The sequence below is a fragment of the Cheilinus undulatus genome, linkage group 15 (genome assembly GCF_018320785.1).
Source record: "Cheilinus undulatus linkage group 15, ASM1832078v1, whole genome shotgun sequence".
NCBI classification, from domain to species: domain Eukaryota; kingdom Metazoa; phylum Chordata; class Actinopteri; order Labriformes; family Labridae; genus Cheilinus; species Cheilinus undulatus.
Window position 1 is genome coordinate 8,205,773 of NC_054879.1, and position 27,944 is coordinate 8,233,716.

At 41.6% G+C, this 27,944-nt stretch overlaps 1 protein-coding gene across 2 annotated transcripts in view; it reads right to left on the reverse strand.

Annotated features, from left to right (window-relative positions):
- Window positions 1-5,111: 5,111 nt before the first annotated feature.
- The window catches only part of hdac4 (histone deacetylase 4), a 244,157-nt gene continuing 221,324 nt past the window's right edge, over window positions 5,112-27,944 (reverse strand). For both annotated transcript variants that reach the window (XM_041806611.1, XM_041806612.1), the window contains 3 exons: window positions 15,493-15,577; window positions 15,149-15,290; window positions 5,112-12,899 (listed from right to left, as the gene is read on the reverse strand). In XM_041806611.1, the coding sequence (XP_041662545.1) occupies window positions 12,860-12,899; window positions 15,149-15,290; window positions 15,493-15,577 (267 nt within the window). In that variant the 3' untranslated portion in view covers window positions 5,112-12,859. The remainder of the gene's footprint in view (window positions 12,900-15,148; window positions 15,291-15,492; window positions 15,578-27,944) is intronic.

The window sequence follows — 27,944 nt, forward strand, 5'->3', positions numbered from 1 at the left end:
TCTGGACTAGAGTTCACCAAAAGGCATGAGGGAGACTCCATGATCAAGTGGAAGAAAGTTCTTTGGGCTGGTGAGACCAAAATGGAGCTTTTTGGCAATGTTTGCACTTAGGGAGCGTTTCCAGCGCGGACAAGGAAGTGCATTTCTAAGTGCATTTTACCCTCATTCTCAGGAATTTATGATGGAAAACAAAAGATCAGCTTTCAGTGTAGTAAATACTCTTTATGACGAGCCATCATTATGGAACAGGGTCCTCAATTCAAAACAAGAAGTAAACAGCAGAGCTGGGCAGATCTCAGCAGTGCTGGGCTGCACTGGTCTTTATTGCATAATTGCTGTGTGTTCTGTGTATTTAATCTTATTTATTCATCCTATTTATAAACATCATTTCATACTTTCTGATATACCAATATTCAACAGTAATTAGACCAGTCAACATTGTTTATTGTTTTTTCTCTCCTGTTATTCATTCATTACATCCAATATGACTTTACTTTGTGAGACCGATAGATTAGCACATAAAATAAATGTGGATTTTGATAAACAGTGATCAGTGACATCCAAAAACACACATCAGACTGTTATTATTGTTATCAATGTTATGTTATTGTCTAAAACAATGCTATGTGTTGATCTGCATTTTGTTCCATTTACCCCCTCTTCCCTCCAGGTTTCCAGGACACCCCTGGGAACCCCCATCATGTTCGTGGGCAGGTATTACTGGGGATTTTCCATTACATTGAGCAGCTTGGTGCTACTTGATTCGACTGAAGCAGGAGATTTGCTTTTCCACCACAACTGAGCCATCTGTTTGAGAGCGCATCTAGAGCTGGTGACGAGTCAATGACGTTAAAAAGCTCAGCATTGGTTTTATTTCACCCAAAGAAGAAGAAGAAACACTGCTTGGTTTCTACTTCAAAGTGTCTTCTTCTTCTTCTTCTCTTGATAATTCAAACAAAGTTTGGTCCAACGGTTGATAATTAACCGCTGTGACACACTTGGAGGCAGGGGGGATATTTGTGCCCTGCTCCAGAGCAGGACCATCCTGGGGTGCAGTTAGTAAAGCGCTAAAGTACTAGTAAAGCATACAGTTCTCACTGGCCAAGAAAAAACATGATTGTGTTCATTTTCTGCTATCCTAAATGTAGTTTTATAAAGTTGGTTTAGGAAGAAAGACCACTCCTCTACCTAATCCCATTTCTGCTGCCCAACATATATAAGCACTCCTCATTCATCCACATGCCTTTGACTCTGCCTTCACATCTGTCCCAACCAAGACCCCTTTATCTCTAACTTCTCTCTTTCTTAATACATGAATCACTGGGGGCTTCTTACTGATCACAACAAGGAGATTTCCCCCCACCCAGAGTTTCTACCCCTCTGGTTCCCGGACGTCATACCGATAGCAGAGGACACCAGCGAGTCATCGGACATCTCCGTCCAGGTCTCAAGTTCTCCAACATCCTTTGGCTGCTCCATCAGTAGCTCAAACTGTCTTAGATCAACCAACACCACCAACTCAAGTCCCAAATCTTCAGCTTTCTTTGGATCAGACCAGCTCAAGACAGCCCAACATGATTTCTGTACCCATCTGCTATGTTCCACATAAATTCAACCTTTCAACCCCTCATCCCTTCACCCCTCAACCCTTAACCTCATCTCTTCATCCCTCCATCTCCTACCAGTTCATTATTTCAATATCAAACTGTTCAAACTCATTTCTGACCAGCGTGGTCTTTGTTTGAGATTTTTGCTTTAAGATGACATAAAGACAATCAGATCTGCCAGGAACATTCAGCTCTAACTCCTGTATTTCCTTCTTTGTTTTTTCATGCCAAACAAAGACTTTAATCTAGTATTAAAACTGCACATGACTCTCAGCAGGTACAATATTAGTGACTGTGGATGAGATCGATGAGGGCAAAAAATGCAGCGTCATCAACTCTACGTGCCCTCAAACTGGTAGTTTGGTGGTGTGCTGCTGTGCAGAGTCAAACCGAGAGCAAAGAGCAAAGCCAATCCATGTAATAGGGGGGAACTCAATACCAGTGTCACTTATGTCTTTATCCATTTCTTCCTTCAGATTTAATCTAACTGTATATATACATAAGACAGGCTAACAGTAATCACGATTAAGGCTACTGCATATTGACCGTACACATTAAAGCAATTTCTTTTTCTTTTTTTGGGTTCGATGTTGAAAAACTAAGATTGGTTAGTCTCATGCTCTCAGGCCCACAGTGACTCAGTGTTGGTGTTATGCTTGCAGCGGCTCCTTGTAGTGCTGTGTCCTCGACCTCTTGACATCTGAACGCGCTCGACACCAGACTAAACACATACAGTAGCAAGACAAGCAAATGCTGCACAGCTTTTCAAATACACAATGAAATTCAGAAATCCAGGCTAGACTGGTGGAACACCACACGGAAAGAACAGCAAACCGACACACTCTCTTGTGTGCATTTTCATTGTTTCCAAATCCAGGCACAGAATTACAATAAACCAAAGATTTGGCACTGAATTTCTTTAGGTCTTCAACACCAAAAGCCCTCCAAAGTATTTCCTATTCCAATTAGAGTTCAGTAGATTTGACTTGACAGGGCCACCTCTGTTAATCCCAGTAAACAGCACATGTTTGTTACCGATACTAAACAAACCACGTTTTATGTCTGTGCAAGACGGTGATCCAAAACTGATCTGAATGACTCATCTGTAATTAGTCCTTGTTTGTCATCTTAGCAGCTGGCCAAAGCCTCATTGCCATTTCGAGTGTGTCAAACCTGCAATTAAAAGCGTGGTGATGAGCACAGCTGGAGGACGAAGCCTCTTTTTACGTATAGCGGTGGCCGGGTAATGACAGAGTAAACTGACAACGACCGACGCTGCAGGAGGATGAGCGCGGCAGGAGGGCCGCCACACACCAGAATGTCACTGCAGGGAAATGAGAGGGAAAATATAAAAGGGGGGTTTTCCTGGATTCCCATCTTTACTGTCATTTAAGCCCCTTTGTTGTGGTGGAGAAGAGGCGGCCATCTTGCTAGTTCCCCCATCTAGAAGGGGGGAAAGTTCAACAAGCAAGACTCCACCTCTCGGCTGACCTGACCTCACTGAAGGGTCGCAGGGGTCATGTGTCGCTACACAGCACAGATGACGAACATGTCGACGCCCACGGTGGGCTAAAGGTGAGACGGCCAGTCTGCGTGTCATGAGCGCGGTCGTCCCCAGCCGGCGAGGAACCTTAGAGAGGTCACATTCCGGGCTTTAACGTCGTCCTTTTCCTCCTCAGGGAGCCCTTAGAGCTCTTTTCAGCATCTGTATGATGGTAAATGTTGGCTCCGTTTAACTTCAATTCTCAAGAAGGCAGAGATGTTCTCCCTTGTTTGCCTTCACCGCAGCATGGTGTCTGAAACCTCCGTGATTTACAGAGATTGTGACGAGCCTACAAAGCCTGAGGCCACGTCGGTATTTACACTGTTACTCTCTAAACTGAGAGTCTGACAGGAAAGCAGAGGAATGTGTGTTTATTTGAGGGGAGGTGAGGCTGGATTGGCTTTGTTTGCCTTTGGTCTGTTGTCTTAGCGTTAGTTCCCCCACCAACAGGGATTCACTGCTGTTTATTTGGACACTAGCTCAGACCTTTGACCTCTCCAAATGGGTGGCTAATCCCAGCCGTAGCTACTGTGGGGCCCTGGGAGCCATCCGTGTTGTGCTGCCTCCCTCTGGACTTGAAGGAGAACTCCTTTAATTTTATACGCAGAGGTCTGTTTACATGTATAAGGACTCTACTGAATACAGGAGCAGTTTTAGGAGGCAGACCTGGATGCAGCAGCTTAAGAAGTGAAGAGTTTTCACAAGCTCTGCAAGAGATGCACCGAATGGTCTGTGACCAATCAATATTGATTGATTTTCATTAAAAATATGTGATCAGTTGCCCAGACTTAATGCCTCTATAGTCACCAATCACCAAAACTGATCTCCTGTAGGAACACTGGTATCTGCAGCTGAAGGAGGCTCTGTGTAGTGATTTTATTGGCTGATTGAACTAAAAAAGCACACCAGCACTGCAGCTGAAATGAAGCACCCTCACCTGCTGGCTTGAAAAAAAAAATCAATCAAGTGGTTGTGGCCCCCCTAAGCACTGCTCAGGAAGGTTGGAGATCACATACTTAATGTGGACGGTAATCCCATTCACCTATCCTCCAAGGTCCGAAACCTGGGCGTCATCCTAGTCTCCACCCTCTCCTTCCAGTCTCATATCAAATCTGTGACTAAAACTGCCCTTTTCCACCTAAAGAACATCTCCAGACTCTGGCTGCTTTGTGGATCCATACAGTTTTGTGTGACACCAGGCTTTACGTGGAGGCTTTTTTTTTTTTACCTCCTGCCTGCTGCCATTTCTCTGTAAGTTAAAAAAAATAGTCTGAGTATTTCAGTACTTTCAGAGCACAAAACTGGCTCAAGAATTAAGAGTGTTTTAATTCCTACACTTTGCATGCTTGGCATAGTCATGGACAGCTCAAAGCATGGCCTTATTGCAGCATTGCTCTATGAAGAAATCACCACCCATCAGGAGCTCTCAGCTGCAGCATGAAATCATCTCCAAAGAACCTATATATGAATGTTTTGATAAGTAAGAAATATGTTTTGTAATGAATCTTTGAATGAATCCATTTTACACCCAATTTCAGACATGCTTCAAAAACAAAAACTGATAATATTTACAAAACAGATGGAGTTCAGTCTTATCTTTCAGGTTGATTGGTATATCTGATCATAAAAAGCATAGAAGGTTTTTATTGATTTAAGTTATCAAGGGTTTTAAGAGAAAAATCTCATCCCATAGTGTGGCTACTTGATCCAACTAAGAACCAACAGTAAAGTGGTTAAATAGAAGGAGAATATGAGTTGACCCATGACCTCCCAGACTGATGTTTGAATGGTAAGGAGCCATCTTGAGGATGCATACAAATCCTGTAGTACCTTAAGTCTTACAGCATGACAGACAATGCCCAAATGTATATGCCTTGTTTAGCAATCAAAGCCAGCAACTTCAACCTCCAACACAATAAAGAGACACTGCAGTTTTTCCAAAACAATACTTTATATTGTAGATGTCAAAGACAACATGTTAGAGCAAAGGTTCCCCAGAAAAATGTACTATTTCTGTAACAATGGTGGAACAAGTCAAAAACATAACCGATAAAAAAGAATATGCATTTTATACATATATGTAAACCTAGAACTGTTTGTTTTGAACCACAGTGGTCTTAGCATTAACTGGCTTTTAGAAGTGGAATGGACAACCGTAGCAGGGACCAGGCGTCTGGATGGAGCCCTTTGATTAGTCCAGATGTGACGCAGAAGAAAAGTGTCTTCAAACAGTCCACTGAGGTCACATCTTGCCTGGTGTAAAGAAATGATAGTCCATTCTGTTGTTGCAGTTTACAAAGCATCCCCCTAAAAGAGTCTGTTTCTACATAAATACATAAAATCTACTGTCTGTGTTACAAGTGCTGGATATGTTTCCCCCATTTGTGTGAAAAATCCACTTCCAGGTTTGTTGATTTGTTATCCTACGGGTAGAACAACATCATGAAACCCCCATCAGAGACAAACAAGCAGTAAAAGAGAGAAGACAGTTTGGATACAGTGAAAGTACTGATGTCCTTCAGTGCTTGATCCCTTGTGCTGTTTTGTGGTTTGAGACAGACAGACGGACAGGTAGGCAGTGCATGCGGACACGCAGATCATGCAGAGAGAAAAAGAGGAGTGGAGTGGAGTCAGACCAGGCCACCTAAATAAACAGACAGTTCTCGGACCTGACTGGAACCGACTCAGTGCTCAGACAAAGAGATATGCCCTCTGCTAATAAATGGAAATTATAACTTAATGGAATGTTTTTATGTTACTGGACATTGTGTTAAGACTAACAGTGAAGACAGACAGCCAGAGGAGTCAGACAGTGCTATTGTTGGCAGCTTTGGAGAAACCAAAGCAGTCAGAAGTTGAAGCCCCATGACTGGCACTGCTTTGCAAAGGGTTCTGGGAATGTTCTGGGCTCGGTTACTGAAACGCATCTCATCAAGTGTGTTTACATGCAGAGAAAAGTCAGTGTATCCAAGGAAAGGTAAGAGTCAGGATAGCTTGACTGTATACATGTTCATATTCCAACCACAAATGCCTCTGTATGAATGGAAACAAATCATTTCAAAGCAGAGAACATACAGGAGAAAGTGCCTCTCAAATAGAAACATAAATACCATCCTGGCTTAACCGTACTTATACAACCAGCATCCTACATTAATCTTTAGACCATAATTTTTCCTTGTGTCAAAAGGTGCACAATCTACAGCTCGCACAAACTCAAACTGACTCTTTCTATTCTGCCTTTAAATTTGCAAAGCTGAAGCAGAAAATTGAAGTGTGTGGTGATCTGCAAAAGCCACAGAAAATGATGCAACTGGCGTGATCCAGTGGTAGAAGTTAAAAGGGCTTCTGAAACATCGCTCTGCCAGTGGAAGCTGGTTACACAGAGTCAAAATAAAATGATCAATTTTGAAAGTCTGACGAAAATGACAGCATCGCTCACCTACCACTTCATTAGGTACACCTGTTTAGCTGCTTATTACTGTAAACATGTAATCAGCATTTCACAAGGCAGCAATCTGTGCATTTAGGCATGAAGACAAGGTGTATTTAAAGTGTGTTGTTTTCCTGTAAATTGTATTATCTTTCTGCTTTTAGACTTTACTTGAGTATACAAGTTTGCTTTTTGTGCAAACAGGGCCTCTCAAATGTTTACTGTTTGGTGGGACCCTCTTATAAGCCCTTTGGGGTTTCTTTTGTCCAACCTTTGCATTTCTGCATTTCACATGCACATGTATTGCCCTGTCCTTTTATTGGACAATCAAGAAAGAAGTAAGGATCTGCTGAAGTTTAAATAGAAACCCCAAAAGAGGAAGAAAGGATGTGCCATGGTTGTAGGTGCCACATGAGCTGGTTTGATCTCCTTTGAGTTCGTAGTTCAGTCTCCACACTCTGACAGTCAGTTTATTGCACCTAAGTGTAGAATAAAATGCTGCTCTTGTACCTCTAGCTGTAGCACTTCACACCGAAACTAGCCCAAGATGATGCAATTGAACTTAGGAGGGTATTTATAATTTTAGAGTGGGCGTCTTTGAAGTACTTCATCAGAACTTGATTTAAGTAGTGATATTTGTTGTAAAGTCTTTATGTATTTTGTTGTTTTTTTTCTTAAACTGTGAATTAGTAGTGCTGGTAATAGTTTTCATCTTGAAAATGCTTAAACTCCTGTATGCACAACAACTTCAACTTGCACAACCGTCTCTATGATGTAAAAAAATGGCCTGAATAAGAGAAAAAGTCAATTCTCTCAGCCAGAATGTCCAGTCAAGGCCAGAGGTCTGAGCTGACAGAAAGACAATAACTCAAATAATCTCCATTAAAAATGAGGTTTACGTCAGAGCTTCTTCAAATGTACAACCCATCAAATTTTAAAGCAGATGGGCTACAGCATCAAGAGACATTGAGTGCCATTTCCTTCTATAAGAACAGGATAATAGGGCTGCAACTCACATAGCTCTCCAAAAGTGGGCTACAGCTGACTGGAAAAATGCTGCCTGGTCTTTGAAGTTTCAATATCTGCTGCAACATCCAAATAGAAGGGTCAGAAGTTAGCATAAACAATATAAAAGTCTGACAAAACACCAACAACCATGGCACGTTCAGAGTTTCTGGAATCACCTTTCCCCATTGCTGTGTTTGAACGTCAGCAGACCGCCTGGACCATGTCTATCCATCCATCTTCTACACCACTTATCCCATTCAGGGTCCAGTGGGGCTGGAGTCTATCCCTGCTGTCACTGAGCAAGAGGCAGGTTCACCCTGGACTCATCGGCAGTCAATCGCACCACTGATAAACGGAGACAAAAAACCAAGCATGCCCCCACTAACACATACAGACGATTTAGTCAGCAATTCATCTAGCGAGCATGTTTTTGGTCTGTGGGATGAAGCTGGAGTACCCAGAGAGAACCTATGCATGCATGGGGGAAACGTGCTCAGGCACATCATCATGCCTGTATCTTTTAGTAGCTTAGATATTTGCGATAATGAACAGGTGTACCTAATGAAGTGGTCAGTGAATGTATATTCCTGTTTGACATTGGTCCAAGAGAAACCAGGATTGGAGTTATGATATCGTGTGCTGATACCTGTGCCCTCCTTGGTGAAGTCTAGCTAAAAACAGACCACCCTGAAACATGCAGGCAGCTTTTAGTTAATGCAGGATCTTATAAATGTGAGCTGGATTTATTTGAAGGAATGTTGATTTTTAATTAAAACTAAGAACATTTGCCTAGATAAGGCCATAAGTGATGATAATAAGCAGGGCCAATAAGAGTGATTTAACGTAGGGCCAAATCTACCCCTCCCGCTCTTGTTGTTATAAGAGGATGAACTTGTAAACCCTGTAAAGAGGAAGAAATTAGCCTCTACTTTGGCTATATCTGTGATATGTAGTGTCCAAACTTTGAATTTAAGTCTCTTATGACATTGGTGTCCCTGAAATTTCTACAAACATGAAAAAGAAGCCCAGGAATGTATAAAAGCGCACATGAACCATGAGTCTGAGGAGAGGGCTACGGCTAAATAATAACTTATGATAGTAGCGAGGATGAAAGCTGAAAGCTACTCGTTGACAGAGAGAAAAAGACAGCCATTGAAATGCTACTCAAAATTAAACTGAGGACAGCGCATGGTGCCTTCAGCGACACCTAAACAAGGGAAAATTGTCTGTAAGATGCATGAAAAGTTTCATTTTCAATACCAACTTCAAAAACAAGATCATAATATTTCATTATGTATAGATATATATAATATACTCATTTCTTTTTATATATAAATCTACTATGAACATACAGTAAATACACAATTGTCTGTCAATTTACAAAGTAAAAACATTTGCATCCCAACCCTCCCACAATGACCCAGAACACAAAGTCATGTCATGTCCACTAAAACAGAATCTGAACCCTCACCGGCGGTGAAGTTTGTCAGCTTTACAATGTAACAGAAGAGGGGGACTGTGGACAAAACTACAGGAAAACATTTAAAATGTACAAATACAAGTCACTGGAGTCCACTGACAGGACGACAGAAAAGGAAAGAGGAGCAAAAGAGAGGAAAACAGAAAAAAGTAGTCATAGAAAACCAGGGATACTCAGGAGTCTGACGCCCTATGTACAGTAAACAACAGTAAACATCACAGCGCGCTGCTTCCTGTTTACTGGAAAATACAATAAAGGTGATTTGTTTTAAGAGGAAAAAAGGGAGATGGTAGTTCCCAGGGGCAGAACTCTAGCTGGAAAGATGGTTACAGAAAAAATCCAGCACTAATTATGGTGTTAAAATAACAAAGTAAAAATTTCACTTCAAGGCCAGTGGATGGTGTTTCTCTGTAAGTAAAATGTAAGAAACTACATTATATCTTAAGCACTATTCACACAGGATTACCTCTTTACAGAGCACCAGAATTCCATTAACTCCTTTTATCCGGCATGTCTGCAAAACTTCTCTCTTCCGTGATGTAATTGTCTTAGGCTGGCCACACACGACATGATTTTAAGCCGATCTACGACCTGATTCTCCCCCGATAATTGCTGGAGTGTATCCCAAGAAGAGGCTCGTTGCAAACAATTAGGTGACTTTCACATGAGGGGACCAGTCCTGGATCTGACTGCACTTGAGCCCAAAGTCCGCTTAATTTTAGTCAATGTGTATGCAAATGAACTGCGCATGGGCACAAGGCACACTTAGAGGTGGTCTCGGGTGTGGTTCAAGTATATTTGGCAAGTTCGGATGAGATGTGAATGCAAACAGAGTGTCTTATCAGCTATATGACATCGTAAAAACTAACCTTCTTTTCCGGGCATGGCAGTTTGTTTAAATTTTTCCACAAAGGTGAAAAAACGGTAGAAATCATCATAATCAAGTCAACAAACGGTCTGTTATGACTCTGTGCAGCGCGAGCCCATTTAATCCACTGATCTGCACATGCTGTAGATGTGTAGATACAAAGAGGTACATTGCTGGCATCTTAAAAAGTGATTTTAAAAACCTGGACTTTTTGCCGGGTTAAAACAATCTTTGCTCAGGCCATGACCCAAGTGGTTGCCATGGTAGCCTCTTCTTCTTTCTCCTCCTAGGTGGGTTTGTACACCAGCTACCTGAATACCACCACCCGCTGTATGAAACTGAGTACATATGCAAGTGGGCCCGGGCACGAATTGATGTTAATAGTGTGAAAGCAAACCAGTGGGTTGAAGGGGGAGGGGGAGGAATCGCGCTGCACCACGGTACAGTTCGAAACAACTGGGCCTAGTGTTAAAGCACCCTTATTTGTCTGAATAACTTAACACACCATGGATCGAGGCTTCCCAGACCCTAAATAATGATTGTCAAACACATTTGATGTTGACGAATCTATGTTGAAACAACTAATTAGAGCAAGAAGACTGGGCGGCTTCACCAGCCAGATGTTAGTATTTTCACAGCAACATAACCACAACTGTACCTTCATTCCAGCCAGGATTCCATCCTGATTCTTCTCCTTGTTTTATGATTTCAACTGCAAATCATCCATCTTAATCTTTTATTCTGGAGTAACGTTTGATCATGCGAGGTTCTGTGAAATCCAGTGTATGGGGATTCTGTCACTGTGGGGTTGATGGCAGCCCACCAGGTGAGTGGTCTCCAGTGGTCTGACTGTCTGGCTGAGTGCATGCAGAGAATTTAAGATGAAAAACTGTTTTAATCATTTAAGATATGGAAATCATCTAGTGTGTGGCCAGCCATACAATACAAAATTGTCAGAGGTCCTGTGCCAATACAAGTTTAGTCCTCTTCCATATAAAGAGGTAATGTTCAGATATCCATAACCAGTTTGAAGGTGATCAGACTTGTAATGCTGATAAAAAGCAGAATCTAAGCTACATTTGCTACTGACTGCAAAGTTAACTATGCATGTGTTGGTCTGAGCAGCAGAGTAGGTTGTCATAAATCAAAATGAACAATAACTGTAAAGGATATGTATACACTTGAATATTTATAAAGGGCAGCTTGTGCTGTAACAGTATGAGAACAGATGTGGACACACCTGCATCACGGCACCTTACATTTGGGCAGCAGATGTGCTTAACAAGAGGCTAAAGATGTTAAACCAGCTGTGGTAGTCTGTGCGGCCCTGGAACACCCCTTTGGAAAATCCCAGGTGGCATGGTCATCGTAACCACAGAGACACAGTTGTCCTGGAGAGAGGGCTGGCTCAACAAATTGGCCCACATGTGATTGATTTCTGTGTATGCCTCATTAATCTGCAACCCAAGAGACTGGGATTCAGCCGCTGTACTGAAACTTCTCTACCCTTTGGGTCTCTTCAGTGGTAATAGGAATTTCATTTTAAGGGTCCTGTAGTTCAAGTAGGATTCGTGCTAACTCTGGTCTTAGGATGCCTTTTCCATCAGGTCTGCAGACAGGGTGGAGCATTAAGAAGCAATGTCTGCAACCTCTCCCAGTCCCTGTCAGCTGTGTTATCTTTTGTTTGAAATACTGAGATGTGTTGGCTTTCCAGAGGATTTTTTCTACAGTATTTTGTCAAGCGTCCTGTAGTTTTGTCATGAGCTGTTGTGGCAGGAAGGGATGGAAAAGATGCACACAGCCTCTATGCAACAAACAAAATATGATCCAAACAAGAGCAGTACTTCCAAATGTGGTTCTAAAATGTGTAGACTCAGTTGTCAGTGAAGTTTGTGCACTTTTCTAAAGCCTGCTGTGTTGATAAAGTCTTATGTTAAGTGTGCAAGAATCTGATTCACACTGTCAAAATGAAAGATCTTTGCACACAATTGCACTAAACCTACTTTTAGTTTCCATTTTAAATGAACCACCTCTTATGTTTGTTTGGGAACTACCCTCTGAACAGAGATGATTGAAAATGAAGGGGAAAAAAAGGACAGACAGAAGTACAGGGAGAGACAGATAGCTATAGGTAAACATGCCAAGGTCCTCCAGTGTATGTGCCGACAACATGCAGGCATCGGATGTCTCGCCAGGGTACAAATGTTTTAGGGGTTGGGGAGAAAACGCCTCATTCCCAAACCTGTTTTTTTTAAGGCAACGCTCTTTCTGTAGAGTTCAACAGAATCCACCAGGTTTTGGGAAAAAAGGCACAAACGCTCAGTCTTCTTGTGTCAATCATTTTGGGATCAGAACACTTGCTGACTTTTCCTCTCAGTAATCTTCAACAATGCTTGAAAACTGCACATTTCCAATCCCTTAGTTCTGTCCAGGACTTCTTTTAAGAGCTAAAAAAAGTCATCTGTAGTGCCACAATCACATTGGCTCTGGTGGTTTTTTGATGAAAGTGAAAGCACAGACAAATCAGAGTAATAAGAAATAAAAGTAACTGCCATTAAGTCTGTGTAGCTCTGACTGGCATTGAAAAAGTTCATGTTGTGTAGTGTTTTGAAAAAGCACTGGCACTAAAGGTCGTCACTGATGGATGGCTGAGTCAATCCTCTTTTGTAGGAGAAACACATTGATGCTGATCAGTCTGTGCACCGCTGATCAGTGAATGCATCGCTCATCTTCAGCGTTCCATTTCCATTGTGCGTCTCTTTTGTCAGCTTTAGCTGCTTTGATCTCACTCTGCAGTAAAATGTCTGCTAGATATGGCAGTGGTGAGACTTTCTGCAGGTTGTCAATAGAGTTGACACTGTTTGGATGAGGACACTGTCAGGATGGAGACTGGTCTGAGTGGTCAGAGTCTAGGGATGTTTCCTTACATGGTCGCATCTTCTTCCATTGGTTCCTCTTCAGTCCTGGACAAAGATCAAACCATGAACAGTGTTTTCATATTTTTCGCCTTTGCAGAACTTAAACCTCTGTGCATGTTTAGAACAATGGACAAAATGCAACTAAAGAACAGAAAACAGAGGGATACAATAAGGGTGATGTCATGCTACGCTATGATGCTGTGTTTTAAGTTTTGTGATTAATAGTCTGGGAGTTTAACAACAAATGCCCAGGAAATAGAAACTCATTGAGAGAATAGTTTTATATATAGTAAACTTGGTTAGTTTTGATAGCAGTAACTTTGGGAGAAGTTCTGTCTAGACAGCCTGGCTGCAGACCATTCATTTCTGATGGTTACTCTCACAGACAGTTCATCTAAGACACCTTATGTCTTAGAATGGAAATAAATAAAACCAGATTAAACTTCTGTTCAGGGTTAGGATAAGGTAAGGATAGGTAAGGAAGGTAAGGAGCAGATAAAAAGTCAAAAAACCTGACCTGTAAAACCTTATCACTAAAGCAGAGTAAACAGTCTGCTACAGGAATAAAGGCTTGTCCTTTATGAAAAGCAGCCAGCAAAGCTTAGATAGCTTATTGAGCTACAAAGCTAACATAGCTAAAGCAAAGCTTGCATAGCAGTTATGTAAGCTATGTATCACTTTATCTGCAAAGCTGTTTGCTAAAGATCATGTTGCATAAGGTATTGTCCCGATGTAATTAACATAGCTACGTAGCTAGTGTAGCTAGAAAGCTAAGCTAAAAAGCAGCAATGCAAGCTATGTAGGTATGTCATCTACATCATTTTGCCAGCTTTAGCTATGTTAAGTTCCTGTTGCATAAGCTATTGTACCTACATAGTTGATAGAGCTACATAGCTAAGGTAGTTATGAAGCTAAGCTAATAAAGCAGTTATGCAAGCTATGTAGGTACATCATCTACATAACTGTCAGCTTAAGCTACATTTGCTAAAGTGAATGTTGTGAAAGCTAACTTAGCTACATTAGCATATGTAGTAACATTAATTACATAGCTAGCGTAGCTATGTTAGCTCCGCTAAAGCTAACTAAGCTAAAGCGAGCCCCCGCTTGAGTCCACTAACCTTGTTCTCTGTTTTACTTATGCAGTATTTCTTATATTGTAATGTTTGTAGTGTGGTTATTTCATGAATAGCGGCCAGACTTTGTTAATGAATTAAGCTAAATTAAAAAAAAAAAAAAAAAATCTAAAATTTGGAATATGTTACACAGGCAAATTATGGCACTGCCTTTCTGAGATATATGGTGCCTCAGCTGAACAGTCTATGAGCATGGCCATCAGAAAAAAAATAAAAAATTCTGTGACAAAAGATTTTCAAAATATTCACATTTTTGGAAAAAAAAACAAAAAAACAAAAACAACAACAAAAAAAAAAAAACAGTCCTTGGGCTTTTGGGAAACTGAGTCATTATTTAAAGCAGTTCCTGTCTGCAGTGACAGATACAAATCACAGTCTCTCTGTGTCTCTTTCTCTCTATTATGAGTCATTCAGGCCCTTCTCCCCCTTTTTTTTTTTAAGTTATATTTGGGCTTTTAATGCCTGTATTGACAGAGGAGGAAAGTAGACGGAAACAGGGATGAGAGAGCTGGGGAAAGACATGCAGGAAATCATGACTTGGCAACAGAACAGCCTGCCACTGGTTGTCCCAGCCCAGTCACAATGCATTCTGGGATGCAAACAGACAATACGGTGGCAGACTAAGCCCATTAGCTGCCAGAACAATTGAAAAATGGATAATGAATGGATAGAAAGACACCCAATACTGGAACTACTGTGTGGATTTAATGTTTTAAGACTCTGGAAAGTCGCTTAAAGTCCAGGCTTGCTAGAAAATGTTCTGTAAGAGCTACGGAGGCATGGATAGCGTTATTAACATGGCACAATGAGGGGCTTTCAGAGGAAAAAAGTAATGGCTGAGATTTACAGTTCAAAAGCTATTTATCTTTAAATAACAGGTGTCTTTTCTTGACATATAAGACAACATTGTTCTAGGAGGGTTAAATAGCATTTTTGAATTTTTGTTTTATTTTGTGTTTAAGTGGTCCTATATCTAATACAGTGAGTTCATTCTAAAAAAAGTCTTCATTTCATAAAGTTCAGGTTGTGCTGAAAAAAATTATACCAAACTTGAGCATGGTGAACATTTTTTGAGTGGCTTTTATTGTCAAAAGAAAAGTACTGACAAAATGGAAAAAAAAGCCTGCAGACTTAAACTCCACACACAGAAAAACACTGTACCTCTTCCCGATGTGCTTGTTGGCGACAGAAAGAGAGGCCATAGCGGTGACAGTCTCAGCTTCATCTGCGTCACGACGGAGGGCTTCACTCAATGAGCAACCGAGCGTGGAGGCAGATCGCTGCAGCGAGCGCCAGTATTTACCTTAAAAAGACAGGAGAGAGTTACATTAGCAGAGTGACAGTGCTCACTGGGTTACTTGTCATTATCAATGAGAGATTGTATTTTTTCTGGCCCATAGGATATCTTAGTAGACCAACTAGAGTCAGTCAAATAAAATATAACTGAGTTTGATTTATCACAAAGACGTTGATGCATGCTGTGGCTGAGGGAATAAACTTTTCACCTTGAACTTCAATGACTTTCTCCATTGAGCGGACAGCGTTGGCATTCGGTCTCTGCTGCAGCACTTCGTCAGGAATGGGGTCCAACTGAAACAAAAAGGAAAACGCTTTACGCTCATCCTGTGTAACCTAACCTGCCCAAATAGGAGAAAAATAAAATTCACAGTGGCGACATCACTGAGATTATTTTAGACGCTTGTGCTTAAATTTAACTGCTGTTTGGCAGGCATAGAGCCCTGACACAGAATGTGCTTACTACTGGGAACATCAGCTAAGTGCATTAAATGTTGCATGGCATTTTTTAATAACGTTGGTAGGACTGGATATGTATTTTTATATACATGACTGACAGGTGTTTCAGGAACGCTGCCTCAAATTGTGGCAGAGAGAGCACTTGAACGAATGCGGTTCCCTCCTGGTTTAAAGGATCACTTTTTAAAGTGGACCACAGCCCGGTGCTGGATCAGTCCAAGAGGTGGGGAACAAGCTGGAGCTGCTGACACAAAAGAAAATAATTCTGCAGATGCAAACCTCCTCCCACTCACCCAGAGCTTTGCTACTCTTTGACACAAACTACAATGCCTGCTTTGTACTGGGACACATAGCAGTGTACACAGATGCACATAAAAACTGCTTGCTAACACAAACACACACTTAAAAACGCAGTTATACACACACACCTTCCTCTGGGAGCTCGGCTAAGCCTATGAAACTGTCCAAGCCACAACTCAGAGGAAACAGGGCTATTCCCTGACGAGCCTTCCCAACCCGGAATGATTCAATTTCCCCCTTGGCCGACTGTACACGGGACACTTTCTCATCCCATTTTGTCAAACAGACACACTTAGCTCTACATTCCAACACAGAGGACATGCATCTCTTTTCTGCACAATCACAACCCCAGAGGAATAAAGGACTGACAGAGAAACATGTTAAAGAAACAAGGAGAAGAAAAGATTTGGCTGGAGATTTGAGAGGAGAATGCCAGAGTAAAGGGGAAAAAAATCATCGACAGTCGGCCTTGCTTAGCCAAGGCTGGAAGTTTTCTTTTAATTAAAACAAATAGAGTGTGGGAGGGGTCCACAGGGGCCGAGGGAAGAGGCAGTCTGGGGAGAAGGATACTTTAATCCTGCTGTGGCACGACAGGCTACATCATGCACAAAGGGATGGACAGAGGTGTGTTTGTAAAGACATCCTGTATATAAACACAAAGTTAGTCTATGAATAAATCACATCAGGTTACTCTCTGTTTGGCTGACAACTTCATGGCTGATTCACAAAAAGTCACACAGAAGCGGAGGCCTTTTTTCCTTTCTTGCTGGAAAGACATGTCAGGCAATTTGTAGATTATGTTATGTAACTGGTTCCATACCTCTGAAGTACAGAAGATTTTCCACGCAATAACTCACCCAGCTAAAACATTCTCTCTTGAAACCAACCTAATGAGCCAAATATAAAAATTATAGATAATAATGCACTATCTATACTTCAATCAATTAAAATAAACTGATGAAAATAACAGGATGCACACAATTATATGACTAAATGGTTAATTTCAAATCCCTCATTAGTTAGCACCAGGATACTAGTCAGTCAAAGTAGTTATAAATATTTGTATCCATTCAGGCCTATAATCCTGGTCAGCTGCTCTGTATAAACTGTAACACAGCTTCCTGCCACCTGCAGGACAGCAGTAGTAGTAGTAGGTTAATAGCTACGTCCATGCTGCTGTTAACCCACATGTAAAAAACAATGATAAATGTTAAATATTTTAGTAGTCAGGTGGCTAGCACTTGTCTTGTTGTCTGACTTCTCAAAGTGCTTTCACGCTGCAGATCACACCTACCCATACACTACTCCATAAGTACCATACACCTTAACATTGCATCAGCGAAGCAATGGGAGCAAATCGGGGTTAAATGTCTTGCCATAGGACACAACGACATGTGACTGCAGGAGCTAAGGATCAACCTCCAAAGTTCCAAATGCAGGATGACCGACTCTACCGTTAAACACTATTTTCATGTAGAAAATGAGCATGAAGTTGTTTGTAGGCTCTGCCAGCTAATGCGGTCATACTATAATTCCTCCCCCACCTGGGCAGTATTGTCTCTCCTTCACTGCTCCTCTACCAGAGCCTGAGGGTTCTCTGCAGGGTCTTAACACTTCCTACGACTGTGCACTTCTGGATGGAGATCTCAAATGTTATTCCTGGTATCTGCTGGAGCTATGCACCCAGTTTGGGGGTTACAGCTCCCAGTGCCCCATTTATCACTAGCACCACTGTTGCCTTCACACCCCACATCTTCTCTAGCTTTTCCTTCAGCCCTTGGTATTCCTTTAGCTTCTTGTGTTCCTTCTTCCTGATGTTGCTATCGCTCTGTCTTGCTACGTCTATCACTATCGCTGTCTTTTGATGTTTATTGACAAGCACTGTCAGGCTGATTGGCATCGCCATCTTGTCAGTCTGGATCTGGAAGTCCGACAGGGACCCTGGGACCTTCAGTCCATACTTGGCACAGATGTTCCTGTACACTAAAGCTACTGACAACATTTCTCCCAAATTCAAAAGCAAAAATTTGTAATTTAAAGCATTTATTTGGAGAAAATGACAAATAGTCAAAATAACAAAGAAGATGCAGTGTTTTCAGACCTCAAATAATACAAAGAAATAAAGTTTATATTCATTTATAAACAACACAGTACTAATGTTTTAACTTAGAAAGAGTTCATTATTATTATTTATAGTTAGTGGAATAACCCCGATTTCCAATCATAGCTTTCATGCGTCTTGCCATGCTCTCAGCTAGTCTTTCACATTGCTGTTGGGTGACTTTATGCTACTCCTGGGGCAAAATTCAAGCAACTCAGCTTTGTTTGGCATGTGAACATTCATCTTCCTCTTCATCACATTCCAGAGGTTTTCAATGGGGTTGCATTCCCCCCACGCCATATATTTTGTTTCTCTGATTGTCCTATAATAAATGACGTTTTTGAAATGTTCTGCCCTTTCCAAACGTCGTTTGTGGGCTGTTGCCTTGATGGATGTGAAATATATCCCATGCAATAGATATGTGAAACAGTTTATCTGGTATATTAGGTTACTGGATGGCATTAGAGTGTTTACTCATATTGCTAAATAAATGTATCTTATAGTAAGTTTAGTAAATTAAGTGTGAAAACATGTAGAAATTCAGCTGTACAGGAGCTGTGTTGTATTTTTCTTGTTGTAGAGCTCCATGTCACAGTCAGGACCTAAACTGGTGAATGGCAGATCTCTACAAGCCAGCAATCAGAATGACACGAAACTGTTGACTGAAGAGGAAACCTTCCAGATTAGCAGATAAAACCTTTGTTCTTGCAATTCAGGGTTCTTAATTTGCATGTATGTTATTTTTGTATCCCAGTTTTATTTACATTTATTGGTTCCAGTGTGGGTTTTCTCGCTCTGAAATCTCTGTTTTGATTGCACTGCGACTTTTCTGTCCGATTCTGTTTGACTGCTTCATAAAGACACAAAAGTAACCTCATCCAGCACGCCCACACTAACACAGCCCCTTGAGTCTTTTAATGCTTTACTCTATTGCGGGGGAGACGGCAGTAGTTATTTATCCCTCCCATCCCAGAAATTTCTCCTTCACTCTGGGGATCCAAACTATTAATTTTACTTCTCCAACCTTCTGGCTACAGCCGCCAACTTTTCACCAGAAACCTAGCCAATCTCTGCTCAGCTCAGCCCTGCCCGGCCCATACTAACCCAGCTCCCTGTCAGAGAGGGGTCAGGGGTTCTCTGGGGTTTCCTGGGGTTCACCTCAGAGCAGGGTTGGACGGGGGCAGCCTGTCAACTTGACTGACAGCTGGGCCTCACGCTTATAAACTTTAATGGCTCTTGTCAGGGAGCTGCAGGGGCCCCCACCTGGCAGGTATGGCAAACACAAAAACGCACGCACACACTTGACATGCTTGCACAGTATATACAAGCATGAGCACACATCAACCATGGCGACATTTCTGTTTATTTAAGTTTGTGGTCCTGGCTGTGCCTGAACTTCTGCATCTTCGTTCCATCAGATGTGCTTTGGTCTTAAAAGGGAGGGAGGGGAAAATGTCCTATAAGGATGGTTTACTGTGACCATGTGGATGGATTTTTGATTCTCTGTGTGACAAAGTCGTCCAACGCTCTCGGTCCGGTCCAGAAAAACTGACACACCATGGAAAGCTATGAGCCGAGAGTGAGGAATGTGCCCCGGTAAAAACATTCCTGAGGGAGGCTGAAACCAAAACAGTGGAAAGACGAGGAAATCCACTTGTTCAGCAAAAGAAAAAAGCACACAAGGCATCCATTGTTTACTGTTATGTCCATGTGCAGATGCTGGTGGTCACTAAAACCGGTTGATTATGTTATGCCAACTGAACAAAGTAATGATGTGCACCATGCAAAGCATGCAACCTTTCCAGAAAGGAGTGTAAGTTTGCCTTGTAGTTGGAGGTGGTTGTTAATAGATGGGCCCAAGAGGGGACAGGTGAAGTCGAGCGTCTTACTGTAACCAGAGCATAAACACACCAAATAACCTCATTCACAGCTGATAACAATTAGCATATTAGCCTGTTGTTTATCATATAATTGCTGGAACCAGGTTTGAAGTGGGCCAACATCTGTTTGCAAGCAATCATCAATTAGTCCTGAGTTCAGAGTTGACTAGTGTATTCGCAAATGCATCATTCATGAGCTATTTAACCAAAAAGACTTCAACATTATGTTCTGCGCTGTTGGGGTGAATTAAAGACCCCGTAAAGTCCATTCAGCAATTTTCCTCCTTCTCTTTCCCAGCTAATTTGAGCTTCTTTCAAAGGAAACCTAACGCTCATTATAGCAAAGCTTGTCTTTACCTGCCAATAAAAGCACAGATAAATGTCTCACACTAGTGAGCAGTAATACTGGAAGTTAAAGCTTGACAAGAGGCAGAGAAGATAAAGAGAACACTTTTAGGATGTTTCGTCTTTTAAAATCTGCCTTTTTACACCGATACACAACAATGTGCTCAAACACACGAGTGCACTTTATGTAAATGTTTTAGTTGTGTTGAATTGTGTTTTTCTAATAAAAGCTACACAACAGTGTCAATAGTGACAACTATACATACATGTACTACTTCAATGAAAACACTGAGGCTAAGCCAGTTTAGCTATGAGAAAATCTGATGGGTGTACTGAAATGTTTCAGTCTGCACATGCAGCTGGCAACCTTCAATTCCTTTATTGCTGAAGTTAAAGTTGGTCTTAGTTTTATAAGTTGGGAAGGTAATTGAACAGTTAATTTCACCAGTACCTTTATTTTTGTTGATTCTCATGTTAATCATGGTGGTATTGTATTCCATAAATTCAGCACTCTGGTACTACTTTTAGGAACCAGAGTATTCCACCAATAATTAAGAATTTTCTTGGTATCAACAGCATCTGTGTTGAGCATGGGATGCCACCACATCTACAGCTGTGTTAATTTCGTCAACTAAGGCTGGCCACACACTACAGGACTTTAAACCCAATTTCAGCCCAGATTTGTCTCCCCAATAATCGTGGGGGCGTCTGCATAATCCTCAAGTGTGTGGTGTCAACACGATTATTTAACTGCCCAAAATCACATCTTAGCCTCCCAGACCTTGCATTGTAAATATCAATTGCGTTTGATATTTCTAGGTCCTAATGCCTCCGATGTACTACCCACAAAAACCAATGGCCAAGTAGGCTGGGTAGCGTCACCAGCTGGCTGTTACATAGGCATTCTTGTAGATAGACATCCATGTCATCTAGTGCAGTGGTTCTCATATGGTGTGGCAAGGCCCACTGGTGTGCAAGTTTAGGTGTGCGTGGGAATTTGCACAACCATATGTTTAACTACAACTATGCAACAACTAAAGGAACTGTGACACGTGTTAAAGAGATGTTATTTTTGCATGGATATGAATGTGGTGTGCCTTGAGATTTTGGCATTATCTCAGGTGTGCCTTGGGCAAATAAAGTGAAAACCACTGGTCTTGTGCGTTTGCTCAGAGGATTCAGTTAAATTTGCCCTTATGTCCTGAGGTCTGATTAAACAGCCACTTTTTTAAACGCTACCTATGCACTTATAGTGTCAGGGGGAGCAGCCATTGTATACACCGGCTTAATGTACAACTTAACCCCACCTGTAATGATGGAAAACTCAGGCTGAAACCATCTTTTCTTTTCATCATGAAAAAATTTTGTTTTTTTTGCTTTTTTTCCTTAAAGAAATTTGGTTCCGTTCTGATAAAACATACTAAGGCTACATCTGAGCCAATTGCTCCATCATTGGGAGCCATTACTATCAGCTTCCAGTACAACTAAACCCCACCTGTAGCTATCACCTCGTTCTCCCCAATTGATGCTGATAGAGTTAGGGTCCAAATAATTTTCGGCTCTGGCACAAACATTGTAGATTGGAGCTTTGCAAGATGCTCTGCCAGATGGCAGACATGGAGTCTGGCAAATCTGTCTGCTTTGCAAGGTCAGTGTTTATGTGGGAAAGAGTAAATAATAATATTTTAATAAAAGTTAAAATGCTTTCTTTTTTGGACAGCGGGTACATGTGATTACTCAACATTTTCTAGTTCTGTTCACAGTGGATCTGAAAGTCTGTGGGCTTTTTAAAACTCAGTTGGTCAGAACTGGTAGAAAATACAACACTTTTTTATATGCAGTCTTTGGCTGGTATTGTTCACTCTACTGTGCACTATTGTTGGATAGTTACAGTGACGTCTTGGGTTTTGGATACTTCCAGACAATACAAAGCTTCAGGCAGTTTGAAGCTTCATAAACAAAAGCACAGCTGACCAGTTAATCCAGCTGTGGTCCCTCGTCTGAGCCTACTCACTCCCTCCATTCACATTCAGCCAAAACACATGCACAACCAAAATAAGTCCTCTAGAAATAACCCGCTGAGTGGTCACGTTCAAACCAGCCCAGCATTATCTGACAGTGGACCACGTTTCGTCAAGATTTTTTTGCGTTGCACCACCTGGCTGTGGAGTCTTTGGAGAGCAAGTCTCTCTTTTAGGTCTTGCTGCTTTTGTTTGGCTTTAGTTTGCCGGACCTGTCTGCAACTGAAAAAAAAAAAACAGAGAAAGAAAGAATTGCAAAACCCAAGCCTTTTATCTAGCTTTCCATCCCTCTCTGACGTTCTCCAGCCACATTCCAGGTCCATTACAGAGACCTTCACTGAGATTATGATAAAAACACTTGCTTCCTGCCGTTTTGATGTGATCAGGGGCATTTTTCCTCTCTTTGCTATCAGTTATCAAAGCTGCACATAACTGAATGATCTCTCTTTGCTCAAACAGCTGACATCACTTTCTGCCAAAATGTTGCACGTCTATACCAAGAAGTCAACATCTTCTTGTGTTGCTCATGCTTTATCAAAGACATCTTTATGTAAAGAAGCACCCTGCGCAACTAAGGAATTTGACATAGTGCTGTTAAATTTTGTCATAGTCTTGTGCATCATTAAAAACAAAAATACCCCTATGAATTAATAAGATGCACACAGGCAATAACACTATCTGTCTCATCTATTGTAAAAAAAAAAAAAGCTGTAATTAGTTTCCTTTGAGACTTTGGACCAGAGGTGTTGAACATTTTAAGCCTGTAACAACAGTTCACTTACTCCTGACATCCAATGATCTCTGCATTTCCCTTTATTATCTGATCCCAGGCTGGGAGAGGTGTGAGGGTAACCATTCTCAGATGTTTACCAGTGACGGGGCCCCAGGCGAGAGGCTGTGAGGAGTATCCTGCAGCGCTGAGGCAATTGACGCTCCCGGCCTCCTGCCTATTTTCGAATTTTCAGCTCCCTATGGCACCCATCCATTGACCTCCTCCAGTCCCCCGCTGAGGCCGGTGCTCTGAAGGCTGCTGAAACCTAAGAAGCAAACCTCCTGATCCAATTCAGTATTTTTGCAGCAGGGCGGTGTTGTTGTGAGTAACAAGAGCGTCCTTCAAACTAAGTGTCCTGGGTCCAAACTGTGTGATAGCCAAAAGGATCCGCCCTGCTGAAGTGTCCTTGAATTTCTGAATCCTTACCAGCTGTTTTGGCAGTTACTCTATCCACCTTTGAGTCATGGGCATAGAGCAGGTTAGTAAAGTTATGATATTGAATTAAACCTCTAGTCTGTGTCTTTCCCTCTTTCTTCCAACAAATCTGTTGTTTTCTTTCACAGTTTTGGCTTGCTACCAAGAAGAAGGTATCAGAAGGTTAATTACACTCCTGGCTTGTTCCACAGCTCTCTGAATAAGCCCATGTCTGTTCATCGTCATGTTTCGGGTCAACCGTCTGGATTGGTCAGAGTCTACATGTTCCACCAGACTGTGGACTGGTTGGTTGCAGTGACCGAATTTTATTAATGTGATCCCGTCTTATTGTTCTGTTTGTTTTGCTTCAACTCCAAAATCCACATAGAAGGAGGCCATCTGTTTCTCTAAATGATTCCAAGACCTCTTTTATAGCTGGAGCTGTCTGGAGGGCTGGAACTAGTGGCTGCGGGATGAGCAGTTACCACCTTCAAACACAGCTAAGAACTGATCAGATAAAGAATTGCTTTATAGCAATATTTGATAAATGAAAAAGTGCATAAAGAGCAATCTTTAATCTTCCAATGGTGTGTTAGTGTTGCTCATTGCACCAATTAAAATAACTGATTAACTGGATTTCATTTAGGCCTTCATATCATCAGTTTGTCATGCACACAAAGTGCACAACTCCTTTGATATTTTTGCCCCTGTGACATTTTGCCTTCTTTCTGAACGTCACAAGGATACATTATAAAACAATGACTCCTTGTGACTGTTTCAGAGGTAGGGACAGTTCCTTTTACCGCAATCAATGAACAAACAATAACTCACCCTTATCAAAAAGAGAGAATTTTCCAACATTGAAATTAAAGAAGAGTCTTCTAATTATGGATTTCTGGGTCTTTGGAGAAGAAAAAAAAATGAGCACAATCATATTTCTGGGTTGGGAAATGAGATAAGTATTCTTTACTTGCACCAGTTAATAAATTAATATGACTTGTTAGTTAGGAAAGACTGTCTCTATCATGAGCTTTATGTTTCAAACATCTCCAGCATTTTATTTAGAAAAAGTCTTGAGCGTATTTGTCCAAAAGAACGGGAAAGGGTTAAGCATTGGATATCAATAGGCTGCAGAAAAAGTTGTAATCCTGGCGCTGCGTCTGGTCTATCCTGATTTCACAAACTCAGGCCGTGTGGGACTATTGGACCGCAGTATGAGTACATAAATCTGGAGTTTTGGTGGTTTGTTGTTAACGTTTCAGTCGCACGGTGAATGCCAAGATTAGACCACTGGACAGAGGCAGGGAAAAATGTTTTTCCCCTGGGATGAAAATCTATCAGAAGCATATCAGAAGCATAAAGTGGGAAATCCCTCACAGCACATTGCACCCTGCGAACCGAAGTATGTGCTGAGGATTCATCAAGGAGCCCGATGTGCCACAACCCTAGACTAGAGAGGTGGGAGAGGGAGGCCAAGGTCAAGCTCAATGGCATCTCTGTTGTTAAGGCCTTTTCACACCTGGTTATATACCTGGAAACCACCAGTGGGTTTCGGGACATCCACAGTATGACCAGAGGCCCGTGGTAACTCTACCAGCTAACCCGGACAGTACACTTGGTCATTTTTCCTTTACTCCAACCCTTACTCCGCCCTAAAGGTGTGGAAATTGTTATTTTTCCAACAGACTATTTCCCATGCCCCTGGTAAATGCAGGGACATCCAGAGCATGGCCTGGGTTGTGTCAATAATCCGTCCTGCTTGGTTTTGCCCTCAGATGGCTTACCTGCTATATCTACACCTTACTGCAGCTCAGATTTTTGGTCAAAACATACTTAAACATTCTGTACAGTACTGTAAAGGTGGAATGAGGAAAAAGATGAAACTGAAAAGGAAGACAGTTTCAGTTCCTCCAACTCCCAACACAAGTCATAACAAAGTTAAATGCTACTTTAATAGCTAAATCCAAAACACTGTTTCCTGCAGTTTTCCTCAGGCTCTGCAGATAAAATCTTCTACAATAAGGTTAGTTTTCTAAAGCAAATCCCAAGTTTTTTAGAAACATCTGACCAGTACAACAGAAGATGAACCTCATTTGCACTTTCGCTAGACTGCTAGTGTGGCCCCACTAAACTCCATCCAAGCGGACACAGACCGCTCAGCCCTGCCGACTTCTGTTACTTTTTGTAAATTCAGGATTCTACAGTAAAAACTGCACCTCATAAGATGTACGGTGCTTAAACGACAGTTTTTGTTTCATGGATGAATTTTGTATAAGAAGAAAAAAAGGGTGTTTAAAAGTGGCAACACATTTCAGTGTTTAGCTGCAAACTACCTGTAAAAGCATTCTGAGAGCACTTGAAGTGCAAAGTGGGCAGGTGTCATCCCTTTTAAAGAGCTTTGTTCATAAATGACAAGTGCTGCCTACAGTTTAGACCTTATGGAGCGTAGTTTTACTGATAGACCCCTCTACTGAAAAAAAAGCTAATAAGCAAAGGAATTTGGAAGAGCTTAGTGGTCTATCACCACTCGGCTTCCTGCTGTCTGTCACACAGCAAACTCTGTCCTTGGTTGGTTTTGACACCGGTTCATTGTTTCACGACATTATGCTGACTCCATACAGTCAGCAACTACTCCAGTGTATTCTTTGAAAGGTACTGCCAATACCAAATAATAACTGTGGAGACATTTATTAAAATAACTGTCTCATGGGCCAGAAGCTAATGGCTTTAGCAGGTGCAGAGGCCATTCCACTGGCAACCAACACCCAGGGTTTCCTTGTGGCTACTTCTGCAGCAACACTTTAGAGTGTAAGTTTTTCAAACTGAATTAACTTCATGACAGAGCGTCCGTCTGGATATTTACTCATGATGTGTGCTTACTTACTTGGCATATTTGGTTTGGACAAAATTTTTATTTATCTTGTAAGGCTACAATAAGTTACAGAGGGTAAAACTCCTGTACAATGCTCAACCTTGTGTGTTCAATTTTCATCCATTGTTTGCATTTCATAGAATAAAAGTGAACTGAATATGAAAACACTTCTCTCCCTCTGTCTCTGTGTATTCCTGCAACACAAAAATGCATAGCAAGATGGCTCTGATATAGTGTGAATCAATTCAAGATGGCAACAATCAAGCTACAGTGAGACAAAACAAGACAAACACTGGTTTAAGAACCAAACAGCCATCTCAGACCACTTGATAAAATAACGTGTGAGAAAAACAGCAACAAGCTGTGAGAGCACCTAAGAGACACACTCCAGACTTGAACTTCAATCTGTTTGAGTTGGCTCCACATTCAGTGTGGACAAACAGTATCTGGATGAAATATTCATGCACTAGGGTCACAAGAATTTGCTTGTTCTTCCTAATAATGATTTCTTTGACACAAACACAACATTCACACCCTGCTCTTCCTTTAAAGCTCTACAATCACAGCGCTCTAACAAAATTCTGTAGTCCCTAACATATAAAAGCACTCAGATTTCTTGAGTGAATAATCTAGGAGGAGAAAATTAGACTGAGCTGCCTGTCCAAAAAAGCACTCCAGGCTCTCCATTAGCTGGAAGAAAAGAGTGGGCGGCTGTTGAGGAGTTGCTGTTCTGTTGTGCGCCATGAATCACAAAGTGCTGATGTTTGTTCAGTCCCACGGTTCAACCTACACACTTCCACAATTAACCTTCTGCCTGGAAATCTTCTGCATCTGACGTGCCTGTATGTGTGAGTGAGTGTGGAGTTGACCTCCTCTCTGAGTGGGAGAAAGCACGTAAAAAACCCGGCAGGATGGAGGCGTCGTGACCGAAAAAAATAGTGCTGTGGAGGGAAAATGGCCAAGAATTCTTCATGTCGCAGCTTTTTTAACTTTTACATTCAGGTGCTCCCTTCAGAAAATATTTGGTTCAGCAATATTCAGCTGAGTGACTTCATCATTCAGTTTGTCTACATGCACACTTGGGTTGAGCTACAGTTAAATGGAATATTTAACTAGACTACACACCAACCAGTGAACAATCAACTTATTGGTGGAAACACTGCTTGGGGAGGTGGCGACATGCCTCTTTTTAGCCACTATTGGACCTGGTTCTGACTGACCATGATAACAAGTTTGCAAGCAGCTAACTAGTTTTAAAGGTGCAGTGTGTAATATATAGCTAGTAGCATGTGCATGTGAACTCTGGGGCCGTTGCAGCTTCAAGTGCACACTCAAGGAACCAGTGCAGGAAGCCATAGTGGCAGGTTCTACACTTCTGCATTGGCTTCATTTGTCAAACCCACAGGCTGTCACTAGTGATGACCTCCAGGGTTGTGACAACCCAAATAAACAAAGTGGATTTACTTAATTTAAAAAAAAAAGATGAAATAATGGCTT